Source organism: Sclerotinia sclerotiorum, genomic scaffold (genome assembly GCF_000146945.2).
Source record: "Sclerotinia sclerotiorum 1980 UF-70 scaffold_24 genomic scaffold, whole genome shotgun sequence".
Taxonomy (NCBI): domain Eukaryota; kingdom Fungi; phylum Ascomycota; class Leotiomycetes; order Helotiales; family Sclerotiniaceae; genus Sclerotinia; species Sclerotinia sclerotiorum.
Window position 1 is genome coordinate 447,062 of NW_001820812.1, and position 18,711 is coordinate 465,772.

At 41.5% G+C, this 18,711-nt stretch overlaps 6 protein-coding genes across 6 annotated transcripts; 4 read left to right on the forward strand and 2 right to left on the reverse strand.

Moving 5' to 3' along the window:
• Nucleotides 1-471: 471 nt before the first annotated feature.
• Nucleotides 472-2,778, forward strand: SS1G_13345 (hypothetical protein; the record flags this gene model as incomplete). The annotated part of the gene is made up of 4 exons (XM_001585778.1): nt 472-679; nt 732-816; nt 867-2,432; nt 2,721-2,778. 4 exons carry the CDS (start codon nt 472-474, stop codon nt 2,776-2,778), a joined length of 1,917 nt encoding a protein of 638 aa, XP_001585828.1.
• Nucleotides 2,779-4,816: 2,038 nt separating this feature from the next.
• Nucleotides 4,817-7,938, forward strand: SS1G_13346 (hypothetical protein; the record flags this gene model as incomplete). Its single annotated transcript, XM_001585779.1, has 8 exons — nt 4,817-5,045; nt 5,102-5,158; nt 5,214-5,290; nt 5,347-5,381; nt 5,583-6,158; nt 6,210-7,276; nt 7,375-7,557; nt 7,892-7,938. The coding sequence occupies 8 exons, from the start codon at nt 4,817-4,819 to the stop codon at nt 7,936-7,938; spliced, it is 2,271 nt and encodes a 756-aa protein (XP_001585829.1).
• A 4,263-nt stretch (nt 7,939-12,201) lies between these two features.
• On the forward strand, nt 12,202-12,679 carry SS1G_13347 (predicted protein; the record flags this gene model as incomplete). The annotated part of the gene is made up of 3 exons (XM_001585780.1): nt 12,202-12,317; nt 12,409-12,418; nt 12,626-12,679. 3 exons carry the CDS (start codon nt 12,202-12,204, stop codon nt 12,677-12,679), a joined length of 180 nt encoding a protein of 59 aa, XP_001585830.1.
• Nucleotides 12,680-13,499: 820 nt separating this feature from the next.
• Nucleotides 13,500-13,616, forward strand: SS1G_13348 (predicted protein; the record flags this gene model as incomplete). The annotated part of the gene is made up of 1 exon (XM_001585781.1): nt 13,500-13,616. One exon carries the CDS (start codon nt 13,500-13,502, stop codon nt 13,614-13,616), a length of 117 nt encoding a protein of 38 aa, XP_001585831.1.
• Nucleotides 13,617-16,038: 2,422 nt separating this feature from the next.
• On the reverse strand, nt 16,039-16,188 carry SS1G_13349 (predicted protein; the record flags this gene model as incomplete). The annotated part of the gene is made up of 1 exon (XM_001585782.1): nt 16,039-16,188. One exon carries the CDS (start codon nt 16,186-16,188, stop codon nt 16,039-16,041), a length of 150 nt encoding a protein of 49 aa, XP_001585832.1.
• A 1,165-nt stretch (nt 16,189-17,353) lies between these two features.
• Nucleotides 17,354-18,211, reverse strand: SS1G_13350 (predicted protein; the record flags this gene model as incomplete). The annotated part of the gene is made up of 1 exon (XM_001585783.1): nt 17,354-18,211. The coding sequence occupies one exon, from the start codon at nt 18,209-18,211 to the stop codon at nt 17,354-17,356; it is 858 nt and encodes a 285-aa protein (XP_001585833.1).
• Nucleotides 18,212-18,711: the final 500 nt, after the last annotated feature.

Consider the following 18,711-nt stretch of genomic DNA (forward strand, 5'->3'; position numbering starts at 1 on the left):
ACATCTTCCATCATTATACAGAGTACATACAATACTGTATTAATTCAAGTGATTTTGCGTGGGTCCAATCGATAAAAAATGTCATGGCGATGATAATCTGGTCGTCATTTTTTCAATAGCTTTACTTTAATTCCTTCCTGTACCAGCATTGAAACAACCCAATTCACTCTTTTCGGAAATGAGGTCAATGTATCTATGTAATAAGTAGACTTTTGTGCTTTCGTGCTTTCTCTCTATGCCTCTCTCCTTCAACAATCTACAACTTCATCCATACAATGTAACAAGTCAACGCAACGCACACATTAATCTATTTGATGTTCTTCAACTCCACACTCATAACATAACATAATTAGAACCTGCCACATTCCACCGCCTTCATCGATTCAATCAAGTTTAGCCTTCATCCCCCACAAATGCAACATGTACTCCGTACCTGTTGGTAGAAAAGGGTGGTCTCTTGCATCATCAAACATGGTCGTCGGCTTAGGAGGACGACAAGCTGCCGACGAGGAAGCCAGAGCAGAAGTCGATGTATTGAAAAGTCGTTTGGAGAAAACGAGTCAATTGACAAAAAAGATTCAAGCCAGTTTAGGAAGATTGGATGCGACAGGAAAAGGGGTGCAGGAAGCGATTGGTCCCATTTATGGAAATACTCAAAAGCTTCAAATTCTAGGCCAGAGTGAGTGTCAGCTAACCCAGAGCACTTGATTTACACTCACACATATGCGCAGATATCGATGGAGTTATTGCAGCGATCGATAAAGTACGACAACCATCAGACATTAAGAGCAATGAGGAGGAGATTATTAGGAAAGGGTATGTCGCACAACCATCGACAGCTTCTAGTCACCACTAACACATCACAGCCCGGAAGCCGTCGGTTTGGCGGTATTCCTCAGTTCTGTCAAGCGTGTCAATAAAGCTCTCGCAGATATGAAACGGACGAACTTACGATCGAATCAACAAGCTATGGTTGAGCTAAGCAAGTTATCGAAATCGGGAAACACTCAACTGGAATCGTATTTCCAAGGACTCCTTCAGGAAGATTCACAACCACTCGAACCTCTACATTACATCACAAAGAATCAGCCATTTCCTCTACTATCTCAGGACAAAACTACAAGATTGGGTCTAATTACGAACTATATTGGGTCGGTTGTTAGACAATCTGGATTTGTTACGGAATCGCCAGTTATGCAATCATATGCAAATGTTCGGGGTCCATTTTTGAAAACTACATTACAAAATTTAGCCTCCGCATCAATGAATACCGCAAAGAAGAAGACACCAGATGCTGTGTATCGACAAGGAACCAATGGAATTGGAACATATGCGATGGGTATGGAGGGAGCTTTCTTGGCCGAGTACGACAATATATGCGCTCTTTTCACTCGCGATGAATGGGGTAAAGTCTTCAATTTGACTTGTCAAGGAGCCATAGCGGAATTATCACGAACTCTTCGAGAATTGAATAACCATATCAAATCGAACTTGACAACTGATTGTTATCTTGCCTATGAGATTGTTGAAATCATTTCAAATCTCTCTTCAAACCTGGAAAGTAGGACGGGGGAATTGAAACCCTCCTTCGCTGCAGCTCTTAAACCCATAAGAGAAACTGCCAAAGGTTCACTGGCTGAACTCCTGGATGACACTCGACGAAAGATAAACCTGCTACAAGTATTACCCACTGATGCCGCGACAGTTCCCATGACCACTGAAACCATGACGCGATTACAAACCATGGTTGAGTTTCTTCGACCTATTTCTAGCATCATGATCTCCATTGGTGACGGCGGCTGGAAATCTAGTGGTACCCCTCAAGGTTCAACCGACCAAATTCCGAGTCTTAACTCTTTCGACGTTAATGCAGATGGGAAACAAATATTTGCAAACTACTGCATTGACACGATTGAAGCTCTTCTTTCAAGTCTGGAACAAAAAGCCAAGGTATTACTCAAAGGTGGTAAACCTGCTTTAGGAGTTTTTCTTGCGAACAATGCAACGATTGTGATGCGCATGATTGAGGGAAGTGAGTTGAAAGGATTGCTTGCACCAAAGATTGGAGAGATAGAGAAATGGGTCAAAAGTGGTACAACTCTTTACACGGCTGCATGGCGTGAACCATCTGGCTACCTCCTTGACGTCCAATACACAAACCGTGGTAATGCACGCCCACAATCCGGTTCTGGCACTAGTGGCATTGATAGTGCAGCTGTTGTTAAAGCTCTTGGCTCCAAAGAGAAGGATCAAATTAAGGAGAAATTCAAGATGTTTAATCAATCTTTCGATGAATTGGTACAGAGGCATAAGTCATTAATGATGGAGAGAGAAGTGAGGGAAGTTTTGGCAAGACAGGTGTCAAGTCTGATAAAGCCGTTATATGATCGATTTTATGATAAATATTATGAGATTGATAAAGGAAAGGGGAAGTATGTTAAGTGGGATAAAGCTGCTATCAATGCCATTTTCCTTAGCTTAGCTTGAGTATGAAGGAAGGAAAGAGGGAATTATATGGGAAGCCAACAGCCTACTTGATCAACGGTGCGACTTGTTACACAGCACTTCACAACTCGATCATCATCAGCCGCAGATCTTGCGGATGCCGCGGAGATGTAGTGATGCCGTAGTGAAGGTTTCTTCGACAGCAGAATACGGCTTGAATCAAGATCTGGGAAGGATTGTTAAGCAGTATGGAACCTGATGCTCATAGGATCTAGAGAAAGATCAGCTACTGGAGAGACAACAGTTTGGCTCGGTGGGGTAGCATGTCCTTGATTGAACTTTTTGATTTGATACCAACTTGAGTTTGACTTGGGTCGGCTGGGACTAGGGAAGGAGTTTTTTCGTGGGGGTCACATTTACAGATTTATGCATGCATGTATCCCATATTTTCTAGGGTTTATGGCTCCACTACCTACTCGATGCATAGCTTGGGAGTTGGGAATTTAGGGCTGGATATGCATATGGATTCTTCATTTTCAATCAATCAGGTTACGAAGTTGTTATCTTATCTACCTGTACTGTACTATACTATACTATTTTCTTTTGCACTTAAATTTTAATCATACGGTACTTATGTACGTGATTCGCAGTCGATAGTTCGATAGTTTGATTGTTCATAATTAGCTCTAATTAGTGGTTGTCTCTTGTTATTATATTACATCTTATTACATTCTATATTTCATATTCCATCGTTCTACAAAGTATATAATTATCAATTTACCTACCATGACCAAGTTTGGAGCATAAGAGGAATCATAAGGATCTCTGTCATTTTGTGTACGGACGGTGATGAGATTGCGGTAGGGCACTGCATGTATGTATTGTATGTATTTTTGCGCGATTTGGATTTTAGGATGGGTGGTAGATTGTACAGTTTTTTTGTTTCTTTGGGTTTTTTGTTTTGGTGTTTGAGTGGAGTGTAGTGGTTGAGGTTGGGGTTCGGGGGTGGTTGGTTGTGGAGAAGGGGAGAGAAAGGGGCAGAGGGAAGGGGCGGGAGAGTATGATGGTGCGGTTTATTGGGCAATGGATGAAAGGGGAAGCAATTCAGATTGTTTTGTATTGAATTAAGATAGGGGTTGTATGGGATTGTTTTGGTTCTGATCGGATTGCTGTGTTCTTGTTTGGTGTTGTCTTGTGGGAATATAATGCTGTACTTTGTGGGTTTATATGGAGTTGCTTATGGTTTGTGTCTTTGTTTGAGTTTAGATGAGTAATGATTCATTTGAAGATTTAGTTTGAATTGATTTTGTACTTGTCGTGATGTGTTCCAGATTTCGTTCCAATATGATATGGCTAAAATTATATGTGATTTCGTGAGAGAGCTAGTTCTATTTGACAACAGTAGAGTCTAGATCTTATATTGGAGATTTTTGTTCTATGTCTTTTCTCGTTGATTAATCTGTTATAGTCTGAATGTGCTAATTTCTGTATGTATACTTCATGCAATGACGTCAATAGTGATTCCTATCTATCTTGGCGATTTATTATTATCTATAAGAGAGTATTTCTTTAATAGGTTGATTAGTTTACTCAACATAAATATAAATTAAATACATATCTAGAAATATTAGAGGTATAATAAAAAGAAGAGATTGAAATCAATTTAGAGTTTTTATAATTTATTCTTAGAGTTCAAATATAGAGATGGTAAATTTAATAGAGGTGGTCAATGAGATCTTTAGATTTCGAAGGACCCCGCTTCTAGATACGCCATTCCTGGGGTCACGGACGTGATTGAACCGGTACTGCATCGGCAAACATATGAACAAATCATATATTTGGGAACATTTTCCTCATTCAAGCAATAGATATCACTTAGTCAAAGTATCATCCACTAAGAGCACGCAATTTCCATCTTTTCGCCGTAATTTTGTGGAGTTTATGTGCATCGCAATTATAATCAGCTCATGAGCTCGACATAATCTTATAGGATGTCAATTGATATTTGTTGGAGGATACGGCTGTAAAGAACATCTAGGCCCACCACTTTCGACCTCAAACATGGGAAAAGATAAGATTGCATGTCTTATCTACCCCATAAGTTATGAGCATCTCTACCAAATAGGTGTAACTTCTTCCCAAAATACTCCATTGCCCCTCTCTAGAGGTTATCACGCAACTTCTTTGGCTGATGGCATTTGCCAACGGCAGAGAGTGGATCGGCAAAATGGTCTCTATCTTGATAGACTGGCGGTTTATATACCGAGCCCTGATTCCATGTATCTTAAAAATGGCTCGTCTTTCATTCTACTCCCAGCGCTAACGTGATACAAACTCAAGCTGCTGGAATCTCCAGTAGGCTATCGCTACGATGTCTTCCCAGATATCGGGTGCCGCATTCGATAATCCAAGTTATAAGAATGAGATTCAAACATCGGAAATGAGAAGAGGGACAAATGATACAATTGACCCCTACATAGCTAATCTCGAGGGAGAAGGAATCGAAGGTGAAAAACAGAGACTTCGGGAGAAAATTGAGGCTGTTGAACTCATTCCTACCGAAGCTTTTGGTTGGAATGTTGATGGTGATCAATCTCCTTGTGAGTTTTCCATGACTATAACATGTGGCTTACAGTCTACTGACTTGATTCATTAGTCCCTGAGGTCGCTGCCTGTGTGCCGAATACAGATGATCCAAGTATTCCTTGTAATAGTAAGTTGAAGATGTGTGCTTTACAATGTTTGGCCTGGTTGTTCTAACAGTGTAGCTTTTCGTGCCTGGCTTCTCACTACCGTCTTTGTCATCGTCTTCGCTGGTGCTAATCAGTTTTTTGCCTTGCGTTATGTATGTGAATCTTTCTCTACTTATTATATACTTCTCACCATACTAACCTTTGATAGCCTTCTCTTAGTATCGGATACGTCGTGGCGCAATTGTTAGTCTTTCCTATTGGAAGAGCGTGGGAAAAGTTACCTCGATGGAGACTACCATTCGGTTCACTATCCTTCGATATTAATCCAGGACCATTTTCCATAAAAGAGCACGCCTTGATTGTCATTGTAAGCCTTCTAGATCATATTTATGGTCTGCCTTTTCTTCACAGGAGACTAACAATCATAAAGTGTGTGAACATTAGTGCAAGCGCTGCTTATGCCAGCACAGCCCTTGTAGCTATAGTCAGTCCTGTGTACTGGAAACATGATAACGGCGCGGGTTTCTCCTTCTTGTTCCTCCTGACAACACAGATGCTCGGATTCGGTCTAGCAGGTCTTGCCCGCAGATGGCTCGTCTACCCCGCTGCTCTCATTTGGCCTTCCTCATTAGCGTCGACTGTTCTTTTCCGAACTTTACATGAACCACAGGAGCACTTTTCAGCCAATGGTTGGAATCTGTCTCGATATCGGTTCTTTTCCTATTTTACCATCATTGCCTTTGTTATTTTCTGGTTTCCGGATTATCTGTGGACTAGTTTGAGTACATTCGCTTTTATTACTTGGATAGTTCCAAAAAACCAGGTCGTTAATACTATTTTTGGTATGAATTCCGGTCTGGGGCTACTACCAATTAGTTTCGACTGGACCCAGATTACATATGCTGGTACTCCTCTCACCACACCTTTTTACATCACTTGCAATGCATTCGCTGTGGTTGTGATTTTCTATCTATTTCTATCGCCTATTCTATATTATACCAATGTTTGGAACAGCGGGTAGTAAGTTTTCATATCACATATTTCCACTTAACTCACGATTAACAAAAATAGTCTCCCACTGCTATCCTCAGGCACTTTCGACAACACTGGTAAAGCCTACAACATCTCGCGCGTCATGGATGAGAATCTTGACTTCGTTCTGAGCAAATATCAAGAATACTCTCCAATGTACATCTCCATGTCGTACAGCTTGACCTACGCCCTATCCTTCGCTGCCGTCACTGCAATAATATTCCACACCTACCTCTACAACGGTTCAGAAATCTGGGCCAAGTTCAAAAATTCCCGATCAGGCGGTGAAGATATCCACAAACGGCTCATGAAAAGCTACAAGGAAGTCCCAGATTCGTGGTACGCTGTCCTCAGTCTCGTGGTAATCGGCCTCGGTATCTTCACAGTCCGATACTGGGAATCCGGTCTGCCAGTCTGGGGTTTCATTGTCGTCTGTTGCGGTATGGGTGTCACTCTCATTGTACCCGAGGGAATTCTCGAAGGCACTACAAATCAGCGCGTCTTTCTTAATATTATCGCAGAGCTCATAGCAGGATATGCATGGCCTGGTAAACCTATTGCAAACTTGATGGTTAAATGCTACGGATATAATTCCGTTAAACACGGGATGGATTTCGCTCAAGACCTCAAATTAGGTCAATACATGAAAATTCCCCCAAGAGTCCTTTTCGTCGGACAAATTTATGCTTCTGTGCTAGCAACAGCGACGCAGACGGGCGTATTGAGATGGATGTTGGGACATATTCCGAATCTGTGCAGTCCAAAAAATACACAAAGATTTACCTGCGCGGGGAGTAAAGTGGTTTATAATGCATCGCTCATCTGGGGCGCCATCGGACCTCAGAGAATGTTCCAGGCGGGTCAGACATACAATAGCATTATGTATTTCTTCCTCATTGGTCCGATTGTTACGCTTATTGTTTACTACATCTATCGCAAGTATCCGAATAGTTGGGTTCGGTATATTAACGTTCCTGTCTTTTTCAACGCGGCTGGAAATATTCCTCCCGCAAATACTACTCAGTATTCACTGTGGTTTATATTTGGATTTTTGTTCAATTTCTGGATAAGGAAACGCGCTTTTGCGTGGTGGAAACGTTATAATTGTATGTATATTCCTGATTCTTCATCTCTCTTCCCTCACGTCTCAATATCCCTTACCGCAACCTTAAATTATTCACATCTAACACCACCTTCTATCTAGATCTCCTCCAAGCAGCCATGGATACCGGCACAGCCCTCGCAACTATCATAATATTCTTCGCGCTCACATATAATAACATCACACTTAGCTGGTGGGGTAATACCGTGGGTTCTAACACCGACGATGCGAATTCAGTACCGTATTTGAAAGTTGCTGCTGGTGAGCACTTTGGGAAAAGTCCGGGTCAGTTTTGATAGAGGTGGTGAAGTGAATGAAGTGGATTTTATGAGCGATGCGGATTTTGGTTAGATTTTGCCTTTTTGGATGGTTTATTTGGTGTTCAACAGGGAACTCAACCATTGGAATGGAATACCACAGAACTTAAACAATTTACTAGAAATGTGGAATATGAGAATTTATAGATTTAATGCAAATATAATACATATGAAAAACTACGCAGACCTCCGACAAATCTTTGCTAAATTTCTCCATGAAATGCCACGGAGCCTCTCCAGATGGAATCGACGTTAGAGTTTTAAAATCTGTACAGCTGATTTCGAATCAATGACTCCTATAGTTACCTACACAGAGTTACATACCCAAGACCAAAAATTAGTTCAGTAGTATGGTCATACTTCTAGATATTAGTTCGCTTACGCTGAATCTTGACTTGGGTAAGGAGCAGGGGAGGGAGTGCAGCGGGGAATGCAGATAGGTTTTATGAAACTCTATTTTTGTATAAGGGTGAAAATGGATGTTAGTAACTTAGATTTAAGACTTGGTATGATTATTTATGTGATGATATATATGTATTGTAATTTCAACGGTAACCAGTGGTCTTGACTTCCCCTCCTCAGCGTTCCCTTCCTCTCCCTTTCCTCTCCTATCCTACTCCTAATAAGTGAAAAACGAATATTTCCTAATCTGTTTTTAATAGTTGAAATATCGTATTTCTTTCTATGTCTAACAATAGAATAGGAAAAAAAAGATAATAGCTTTTTTGGAATCAGATTTAATATTATTTCATAATCCTAGATATAAGACATAATATTATTTCTTGAAATTGAATCATAATAGTAAAAAATTAATTGATCGATAAAATATTATACAATTTTATCTGAATCATTGAAATTTGAATATTCCTTCCTATTCCTGATCAAAATTTCAAGTAGTTGTTTCTTTCCATTCCTATCCTAAAAAATTTTGACTACTCCTTCCTGCTCCTAATTATAAGTTCCAATGAACCTATCCCTTCCTGCAAGGCAGGATAGGAGAGGATGGGGAAATCAATACCACTGGCAGTAACGATATAGGTCTAAATTTCCACGGGGAATGATATTAAGGCTTAAAAAGGAGACGATATTGTGTTATTTGGGCTATTAACTAGCTATATATAATATAATTTATACAAATGGAATATAGCTAACAGTTTCGCGAGTATGTTGAAGTGTATACTTCTCCTCAAAACGACAACGAAGAGATGGGCTCCCAGCACTCGGCCAACCCAAAATCAAACTCAAGCAGAAAGCAAAATAGATTACTTTGCTAACATCATACTCGGGATAAGTATTCATACTTACACAAAGCTAACGCCTAAATATCTGCATAAATATAAAATCAGAAGTTCAGAACTAGTCAACCAAATTTTTACCCGCTTGGTATTGGATCTCCCCCACTACTAGAATCTATTCATTCATCTCAAACCCCAGAGACACCACATACTATAGTAGCATGTCTCAAATCGCACAAGGTAGGTATACGCAGGATAGAGGGGAAAATCTATCAGCCGGTAAGAGCCGCACAAGCGCTACCATTATCCAGCGATATAAGAACCCTCTCGCCGGGAAACCACGACATCCTGAATAGATACTGAATGATATTACCCAAGTATCGAGCATTGCATATACGATGCGATCCTTCCTCTGAATCACAACACCCGTCACGAGGAAACGCAAGATGAAGACGCATATTCATCTATCGTTTGGAGAGTGACACAACACATATTTCTTGGCTGCTGACATGTTGTTATCGCAGTGAATCACCCCGCGGTCGATGTGTATACCCTGATTGTTGGTTATTGACTCCAAAATATATATGGGTAAACTACATAGAATAGGGCATAAACCTCGATGAAACATGGGGTTTTATGAATCTGTGCCTCTCTTGCAGTATCGTGTGGGGAACATGCCTGTCCGATTGCTGCTTCCGGAAACCAGAATAGGTTGCTGAGTCCATACGTGCATTGCATCGAATGTCACAGGTACAAGGCCACTCATTTATTCATTCATCGCTTCACCCGCGGTAAGTAACCTATGCCTCGGAATATACATAACCCGTAGATTACCCTCGTTGCAGTGGGTGCAGTGCAGAAGGTTATCGTAGATAATGTATACGCGGATATGTAAATTTAGTACATTAGATAAGCACTAAGGAAGTTCACGTAAAGTTTCAAAAGAGTGTTCAGAGAGCGGCGCGAGAATGGAATAGGAAAGGCCGACCGGAGTTGGTTTGACCCCCACGATACTTGTGGACCAGAATGTACTCCGTAGATGAATCCAGACGCTAAACACGAAGGTATTCCCCATGTACGGAGCAAATTGCCATTATAGGCAGCGTGCTAGGGTGCCTGTATTTTTGCACTTCTCTGATTAGTAAGTGAAGAATATGTAAATTCGGATTCATTTGACCAGGTAGATAGTAGTCATGGCTCGTTAGTTCTTATTAGTTGACCAAAACGAGCCTAAACTAATGAAGCACAGATATCCTAGCTATCAGTCTATGATGATGGAGAACGAGAATAACAGCCGTTTTCGGCACGCATTATTGACGGAACTTTTCGAGTAAAAATACCGATGTACAATTGAAGGTAGGAAGAAAGATCTACCTGCTGATCTAACAAGTTTACACATTTTAGCCTCGTGGCTGCGGGTGAAGAAAGGAAAATGTAATAAAGTTTTGAGAATAATAAGTAATGTGATGAAGATAGCAGGCCCTTATCCCCAGTAATGAAGGTATTGAAGCGGGGCTACTCGGCACGGACGGTTGTTTAATTTGAGGAAAACGTTGTGGCGGGAACGGATAGACAGGAAGATGTTCAGACAACCCGAATTCAGCTTCAATTTTAGCATATCTTAGGATTTAGTACGTACTAAGCAAGCGACATCAGTGCTAGATGTGGATAAGCGATCATTTTGCTAGGAGATCATGGAGAATGCTTGCGTGGCACCATTTTAGGGGTCTTGTAAGAACAATTGCGTTTGAAGGATTGAGGTAAGAGTTAATGTCACAGAACAATACATGGAGAAGTAATGAAGAAATGGAAATAGAGTGGAGTGATGTGGAGCGTGATGTGGAGTGAGACTTGATGTAGGAGTTTGAATTTGGATATTGAATTATTCACAAAAGAAGTTGGATCCACGACTAACACCCCCTGTTGCAGTCTGGCCATCGACAAATGGTCATTGCTCAATTGAATGGAAATAGTTCTGGAACTTGGCGTTTGACTTTCCGACAAATTTAAAATGGACATCAACCCTCAAGGTTGGAGTTGATCAGAGGGTTTTTGGCCATTGGTCAATTTGAAAATATTGGGGCTTTCATAGTAGCAGTGGGAGACCTGGATCTGCCCGGTACAGCCTTTTCTTGGTGATGACTTTCTCCAATTTCGAGAGTACCTGTGACGGAAACCAAGTAGCCTCAACCCAACCAACGTACTGCACAATCTAGAAGCCGGTGAACCCGGTGCTTGACTATTTTGCTCCTACTATATTTGGATAATTCGGGAACTACAGAATATCGTATCAATAGTTATGTTCAGGTCCGCGAAAAGTCTGGTTCTCAATAGTTGGCATTGTATAGTTTAACGGCTTTGCTGCCACTTGACGAAGCGGCATGTCAATATTATACTCAAAAGATCATGTCCCATGTCAGCCCACGACATCTTACGAGTTATGAATGATCGAGATGATATAACAGATAACAGATAGACTGCCTCCCATCGGCTTCCTCCTATGCGCAAAATTTGTACAAATAACCCATGATAGCCGCCATATAACGCTAGAATTATTATAACACAGATAAGCTCTAAAATTTGCCTTTACGAGACAAGAATGTACATGTATGTATGTACCAATCTAGAAATAACAAACGCACCTCAAATCATGGCATAAGTGGAGGAACAGAATTATTAAGACAAGAAAAACTGTGCAAAACTTCAAGACACTTTCAGCTGACAAAATTTTCTGACTCTGCATTTTGAAGATATATCGCGTTTGATAGGCAACGATGATCTTTTCCTTGGCTAGCTAGCTGAGAAATCCCTCGTACTTAGAAAGAGATATGGAGCTCAGGGGATAAGTATGGAAGTGAGACATTTCGCTTCAAATCTCAGCCAGCCCAGCGGCTCGTTCCTATCCGCGTAAAATATGGTATGCGGCAGTAGACGTTGAGCAGGGAAAATAGAAGCATCCCGACGAAACGGGCCAGATTTCGATAAAGCCCGGCGTCCTTCCGCCCGTCAGTGAAGCTTATGGGGTGGTTGGGTATAGGGCTAAATACGCATTGATGAAGGTGGGTTTGAAATGAACAAGGACAAAGTTGAAAAACACGGTAAGGATGCATAAATAGTATGACTCAAAGCATGGTTCTCGGTGAGAACAAGGTACTCGTACAATCGAGGTTAGACGTTATCAACGATCATCCGTTCTTTTATGCTTTTCATGTCTTTTGAGCGAAGTCCATGTACCTACCTATTGTTCGTATTGCCACTGTATATGTGCCTATATTGAGAGAAATTTTTCTCTTGCTATTTCTGGTGTTTTTGGTGTGTTTGGTTTAATTGAAGGCGGCAATGATGACTTAAATGGCCGTATTGTAAATTAAAATTCGATGTCTTGGTTCGGTTCATTCCATTGGCGGACGTGGGAGAGATTCCAGATTGTAGTCTGTGTACGGAGCACAGGTGGGGAAGGTGTAGGGCAGTTAGAGGCGAGGGATGCCAGCCGGTACGTGCTTTGATAGATCGAGTAATATATGTAAATATAATATATATATATATATACACAATATATGCAATATATGCAATGAGTGGCGCAGAAAAGGAGGGGTAAGTCAGTAAGTCAATATATCTTGGTTTGAAAGAGGACAGATGATGCTATGAAAGTTGTGCCAGACAAGGGGAAAAGGAAAGTAGACGTACCCCGGACCCCGCACCCCATACCTTGTATTATGAAATATTAATCCCTTATACTCACTGTCCAAACTTCCCAATAATAGCATCATCGAAGGTATTGTTGTAAGAGAGAACTAACAGCTCTTTGGCATCTGTGCCAAGAAAAGAAGTGAAATTGCTGACATTCAGCACTAATAATCCTCAACTATGTCTTTGTACATGCAATGTACGAAGATGGAGACATATTCTTTCAATTTCCTTCCGGTTGGTATGAAACATTTATTTAATTGACTAATAAAATGAGAAAATCCCGAGAGCCTGTCTTTTAATCGAATTTATTTCTCACATATCAGTTGTATCATTGATTCAACCACACATGTTCGGTGCATATGAGAAAATTGCTGCTTCCGATGTAAGGCACAACTCAGGTGGCATAGCAGATCCAACACTGGATCTTGATTGCAGGATATATAATGGGCCCAATTAAATCATCTCGAATAAAAACGATGTATAAAGTAACGGGTTATGTGATGACTGAAGCCTCACTCTTTCTCACCGCTGTAAGCAATGCAGGCAAAGACAAGGTTACCGAGAGCCTGTGTCATGCAACCCCCTGTTTGCTGCTTTCTTGCGTATGCGGTATGTATGTCAGTCTGTTTCAATAATTGTGTGGAGAAAATGAATTAATGAAACGGGCGATGTTGATATCTGGTGAGTAAGTTATGATAACAGCTAAACGTAGGATATCGAAGGGATCTACTATTGCCTGGTGTTGGATATATATACTGACTGGACCCCGAGTCTGAGATCGAATTCTAATCATCAAATTCGAAAAGCTTCTCAGAATCTCTCCCTAATCCTCATCCTCACCAAAAAGAATTGAACCGCAACCATATATCACCAGTAAAATATTTCCCGATCTAAGCAAAGGAGAAACCACTCCTCATTGACATCCTCAAAACTCTTATACAAACCACCACTCATACGAACGTCACTGCTTTCATCCTATATCACGATGGCCATCACCGAAATTGCACCCATCGTCGATAACTGCTGCCCACAATGCTGTAAGGAGGAGCAGTATGGCGATCATGACTATTGCGGTTGGTGTGAGGTTACGGACTGTCTTTAAGCGGAGTTGATCGTCTCATTTTGGTGTAAGCTGATGGCTGTACACACGAACAGACGGGTTCCAGCTTGTTGTGGACTCTTAAAGATCCTTTTGACAAAATCGTGTCAGGGTTGTCTCTTTTGGGCGATATTGGGAATATGGCGTCGGAGCAGTTGCATGGGATAATACCCGATCATTTGGGTATCTTGGAACGGGTCAGGGGACCTTTTGGCATGGGTCGAATTCCGTAATCGGATTGGTTGGGCATATGATGATGATATGGTGAATGCACACTGTTGGGAATGATTTTTGGAACCGGAGTATTTGTTATTGGTGGTGGTGTGTGTAAGAAGAACATTTGCCAAATCGGTTTAATTGAACTTCTTATTCCTGCATACTTGCAGAATCTTCCTCGTTTGAGAATGACTAAAATGAGTTCTGTGAAATCAATCCTTAACACACAGGGCTTTGATGGAAATTTTTCTTGCAGTTCTGCAAAATCCTCTTTTTTCTTTTTTTTCATGACATGATAAAACCCTTGCAGCCATGCTACACAACATGATAGTTGCATGATATCCAAGGCTTCTAGAAAGCTGATGTAATGCTGCCGCAGAACCTGTTAAAACAGTAGTAATCCTCCAACTACAACTTTATGCAAGATGAGAGCCGCAGGCTTGCAGCACGCACATGAAGGCGTCCGCCACACATTGTGAAGAAGCCCAATCTGATTAATTTCTTTTGCTCTGGTTGAGAAGTTTAAGCCAACTCGGTGATAGTAGCCCAAGCAACGATCTTGATTCTCGCTGCCTTTAGACATCGCTTTCTTATGGGAATCTAAAAGTCTCCATGTGATCTTACAATTTATGCCAGTGAAGTGGAAAGGCTGAAAGATCCCGCGAAAGACTATTAATCTTTATCCAATGAGGTCTTTGGGTAATTTGAATGGAACGTTTGTGCGTGGCTGTCGCGGCTGATGGAAGATAGAGGAAGAGAATTGAACTTGTACAGGTCGAGTTCTGCTGGCTGTCAGAACCACTAGGTGAACCTGTTGCTCGAAGAGGAAGAAAAAAACGTATGTTTTGGGACGAAATGCCGTTGCAAAAGGACGTTAAACATTCTAACGCAGAAAGTGGCGTGATGAAAAGGGGACAAAGCACAACCAAAAATGGAACGACGGAGATAGAAGAGGAAAGTTACTTTACGACAGCGGAAGGTGGCAATACATTTTGGCTTGGCTTGGTACGAAGTTATTGATTCGGATTTTAGAACTTGTAAATAATCAGGAGGGAAAAAATAAAAGAAAAAGCCAAGAGAAATTTCTAAAATCGTTTACTCCCTTTCGTTAATTAGCCTTATTGTCTTAGCGTCGCTGTGATTCACCCATTTCGCAATTATTACTCGGGATATATATAGCCGTCACCAAATATAAGCGACCCATGATTTGAGCGTCTTGGACATGCAGTGTAACATGTAACATTATGGATTCAAATAGAATCTTATCAATTATGGTCTATTATTCATTATTCCTTCTATGTCCTTGCGTATAACTGCTTCCTGTACAACTCCAAAAGTGGGGCATCCAAACAGACACTTCTACCCCTTAACCGCATATAGAACACGATACTACAAAGGAAATATGGTAAGCTTCACAGTTCGACTCGGAAAGTTACCATGGACAACTCTGAAAACGATTGTCCAACGTGAGACGTCATCACAGAGTTGGATGAGTACAGAGTATACAACCCGACGGCGCTAAACGGAACCAGTATAAAATTTTGCTGGGTAACCTTGCGATTCATAGCTTCTGTCCAGTGAGGGTATTTTGAATAGCCGACGCGTTCTCTTTGTTCCTAGCAGATGTAACTGCAGCTGCAGCTGCAGCGTTATCGGAAGTCAAGGGAAGACTATGCCGCAAGACAAGGATATTGCCATTAACCGGATGAGACACGTTATTGAAACACAATATGTTGTTCCCGAAGAAATTATGCTATTGAAAGCCTAGTAAGTGGTCGAGCCGAATATAGAAATCCTCGAGCCGAACTGCTAGTGGCAGTCGAATAGTGTCTAGGGGAAGACTTCGCTGCATAAGACGTATCTTTGAACGCTTAGTGGTAGTGCAGATATTGCGAATGGATTCCAATCGAAATGTATCGCCAATCTAGAAGATTCTCAGAGTTAAATTCATTACTTTCCTTTACCTAGGTTGGACCGCATCCGAGAGCGTTATCGTGCTATGTGCATTTTCTCTCATTCCTTCAAACAGCAAGTTATGTTGAGCTTGGGATGCGGGCTCAGCTGACGTATTTCGGATAGGTAGAGGCGGCAATCTGATCAGTTTGTTATATTGACTGCAGAAAAAAGGGCACCCCCACGATTTCAAATGCCATTCGAGTGCCCTTTGATATTATTTGGATCTTGAATACCGGGAGCGGCTTTGAATAGCTCAAGTCCGATGTGTTACGGGATACATTACAATATTTTCATTCCACGTGATGCCAAAACCTTCATGACCACCGTATCCCGAAGCACCGATCAACTTCATAAAAGCCAGACGTAGTGGATATTTCGCGGTCAATCTGTCCGGTAAGCTCATCTTCATGACCCTTCGGTAATTATTGTCGGTAATCCGGAGATCAGGTTTGAGCTCATGCAAAACGGGGAGAGAAGTATTGCCAACTCAGAATCGTGCATAGAAGGCTCCTTAGCCATCAAAATTGGCTATCTCGAGGGTTTTCGGCTTTACATTACGACTCAGAAGCAGCTCAAGGGATAAAACTGTCCACATTCTTGCCGAAAATGCTTTGCGCCTGAAAGGTTTATGCTATTCTCAGTTAGATGATGATTATTTCTCCCTTTAAACACTTTCCTCTAACTTACTGAAGGCATATTATACCGCTCAAATTCATGAATTTCATCCCTACTTCAAAAGACTCTTCCCTCTGCCATGATGTACAAGATGGTGCAATAAAAGAAATTATGCAAGACATGAACCTTGATATACTTAGCAACATGCCTAACTATGGCGCATATGAAAGCTGGAGTGCGGGTTTGGAGACTTCTTTGTGTCTTACAAACGAAAAGGCATACCACTTTGGCTGAAGAAGTGCCTCGATTAGCCGCAATAAGATATGTCAAATGTGATGTCTTTAGGCTCATATCATATTCTACCTTGATCTAGCTTAAAAGCTGGTAGAAACCTTCTGTACAATTGGTACGAAATTTATGAACACTGAAGGCGCTTCCAGAGCTTTTTATAATAAGTTGCGAGACAAATGAGCATTTCATGATGCGGGCTAGGTCCAACCACTGCTGACAAAATCACTTAGAAGCAATGAATGCAAGTTTCTTGGACAAGATCAAACATGTACTAGAACTTTATCATCAGTAATTTGTTGAAGAGAGCACAGCACAGCACTCCATGCAGTAATCATTCGGAGTCTCAAAACTCACTTGTTTCCCGCACGAGTAACCTCTTCGCGTCTACCTTGATTCAAGAACACGAATAAGCTTATACAAATTTTTTTTTGGATTATTTACAAATATCTATGGATTAATAGATAATCTATCCAATTACAAATGAATAGATTATTTATCCCAAACTATCCGCAAAACGCCGTAATAACAAAACACGCTGACGATTTAGTAGCCCAAAACGTTTGTCTTAGACTCTTATCATGGTTCCCGTAAAGCCCTTTTCGCCCCGGTGAAATCTCCTTGCAACCAGTTAAGTCTCCAATATCTTAGTTAAAAGGACCCATTCAAGCCTTGTCGAAAGCCAGCACCATGCAGAAATCAAGACGGGCTGTCAATATCTTCCGAATAAGAGACTTTTTTTCCATCTTCAACTCCTCGTGATCAGGATATACGGCGAGGCCTTCAATGATCTTCTCCAATGCCATATCCATATTCAAACTAGACTTGTCATCCAAGAGCCTCCACGCAACAGCTTGCATATACAGATGGTCTGCACTTCGCATCGGGCTCTCTGTAAATCCTTGAAACCGGGCATTTTCAGATATGGCTCCCATACTTGTAACGGTGTCGAATAGATCTTCAAGTTCTTCGCGGTGATTGTGTTCAAAATCTCGCATGGCGCTGACAGCGTTCTTCGCACGATAATAACATATATCGGAATGCAACTTGAGCAGTTGACCCTCAAGCATTCGTCCTTCCTTGATGTGAAGCCTGGCGATAGTTGGGCTTGCCCGGCTCATCAACACTGCAATTTTGTAGTCAACATACTGGAAAAAAGCTGCGGCGTATCCCCAAAAACCCTGGATACGGTAGTTATTTCCAATTTCCGTGAGTTGATTGAGATCTTTCATTGCACTTTCGGCGTTTATAGTTGGCTTAGCTTTCTTCGAACGAATTAGACGGTGACTTGTGTTATCCATAATACGGTCATTGACCGCAAAAGATGATTCCTGTTGAAAGCTAGGCGAATATGGAGACAAGAGGACTTGTCGATTGTTCTGTAGAGCCTCGACTGAAAACTGATGACCGCTAGCACTGAACTTTTCGATGATTCCGGATCCGGGAACAAAAGGGTTTAGAAGTGTGACCTTATGTACTGAAGTTGCCTCTAGATATGTGGAGACTGAGAAGTGGCTCTGCATGATAGCAGTAAGAAACTTATTGAGGTCGCGGTGCAACAGCAATATTGAATCAGCATTAGATTTTTTCCACATACTAGTATGCCCAGTAGAAGATATCTGATGGCGCATAACACAACCGGTGAAAACTTCGTCTCCAAGTGTTGTGTACCGCTTGATTTGGAGAATTGGCACTCTCCAGAGAGAGATTAGATCAAAAAAGCTGTAGTTCAGATCTCGTCCTAGCCCGGCTAGTTGGACCTCAACAAACCGATTTTTCGTCAACATGACGTACTTTCCTTCTTCGTAGACTTGACGGCAGGTTCGCAATAACCGAGGATGGATATTGAGTTTGACGATGGTTACAGATGATGGTAAATCTAAGCCGTCAAGTGGTTCAGGTTCTTCCACATTGCAAAGTGTCAACTCGTAAATGCGGTTGCGAATTTCGGGCGGGAGACTGAGGAAACGAAAGGGTTCCACGGGTGAGACCGTTTTGTCTGATTGCCCAAGTGATAAAGTCG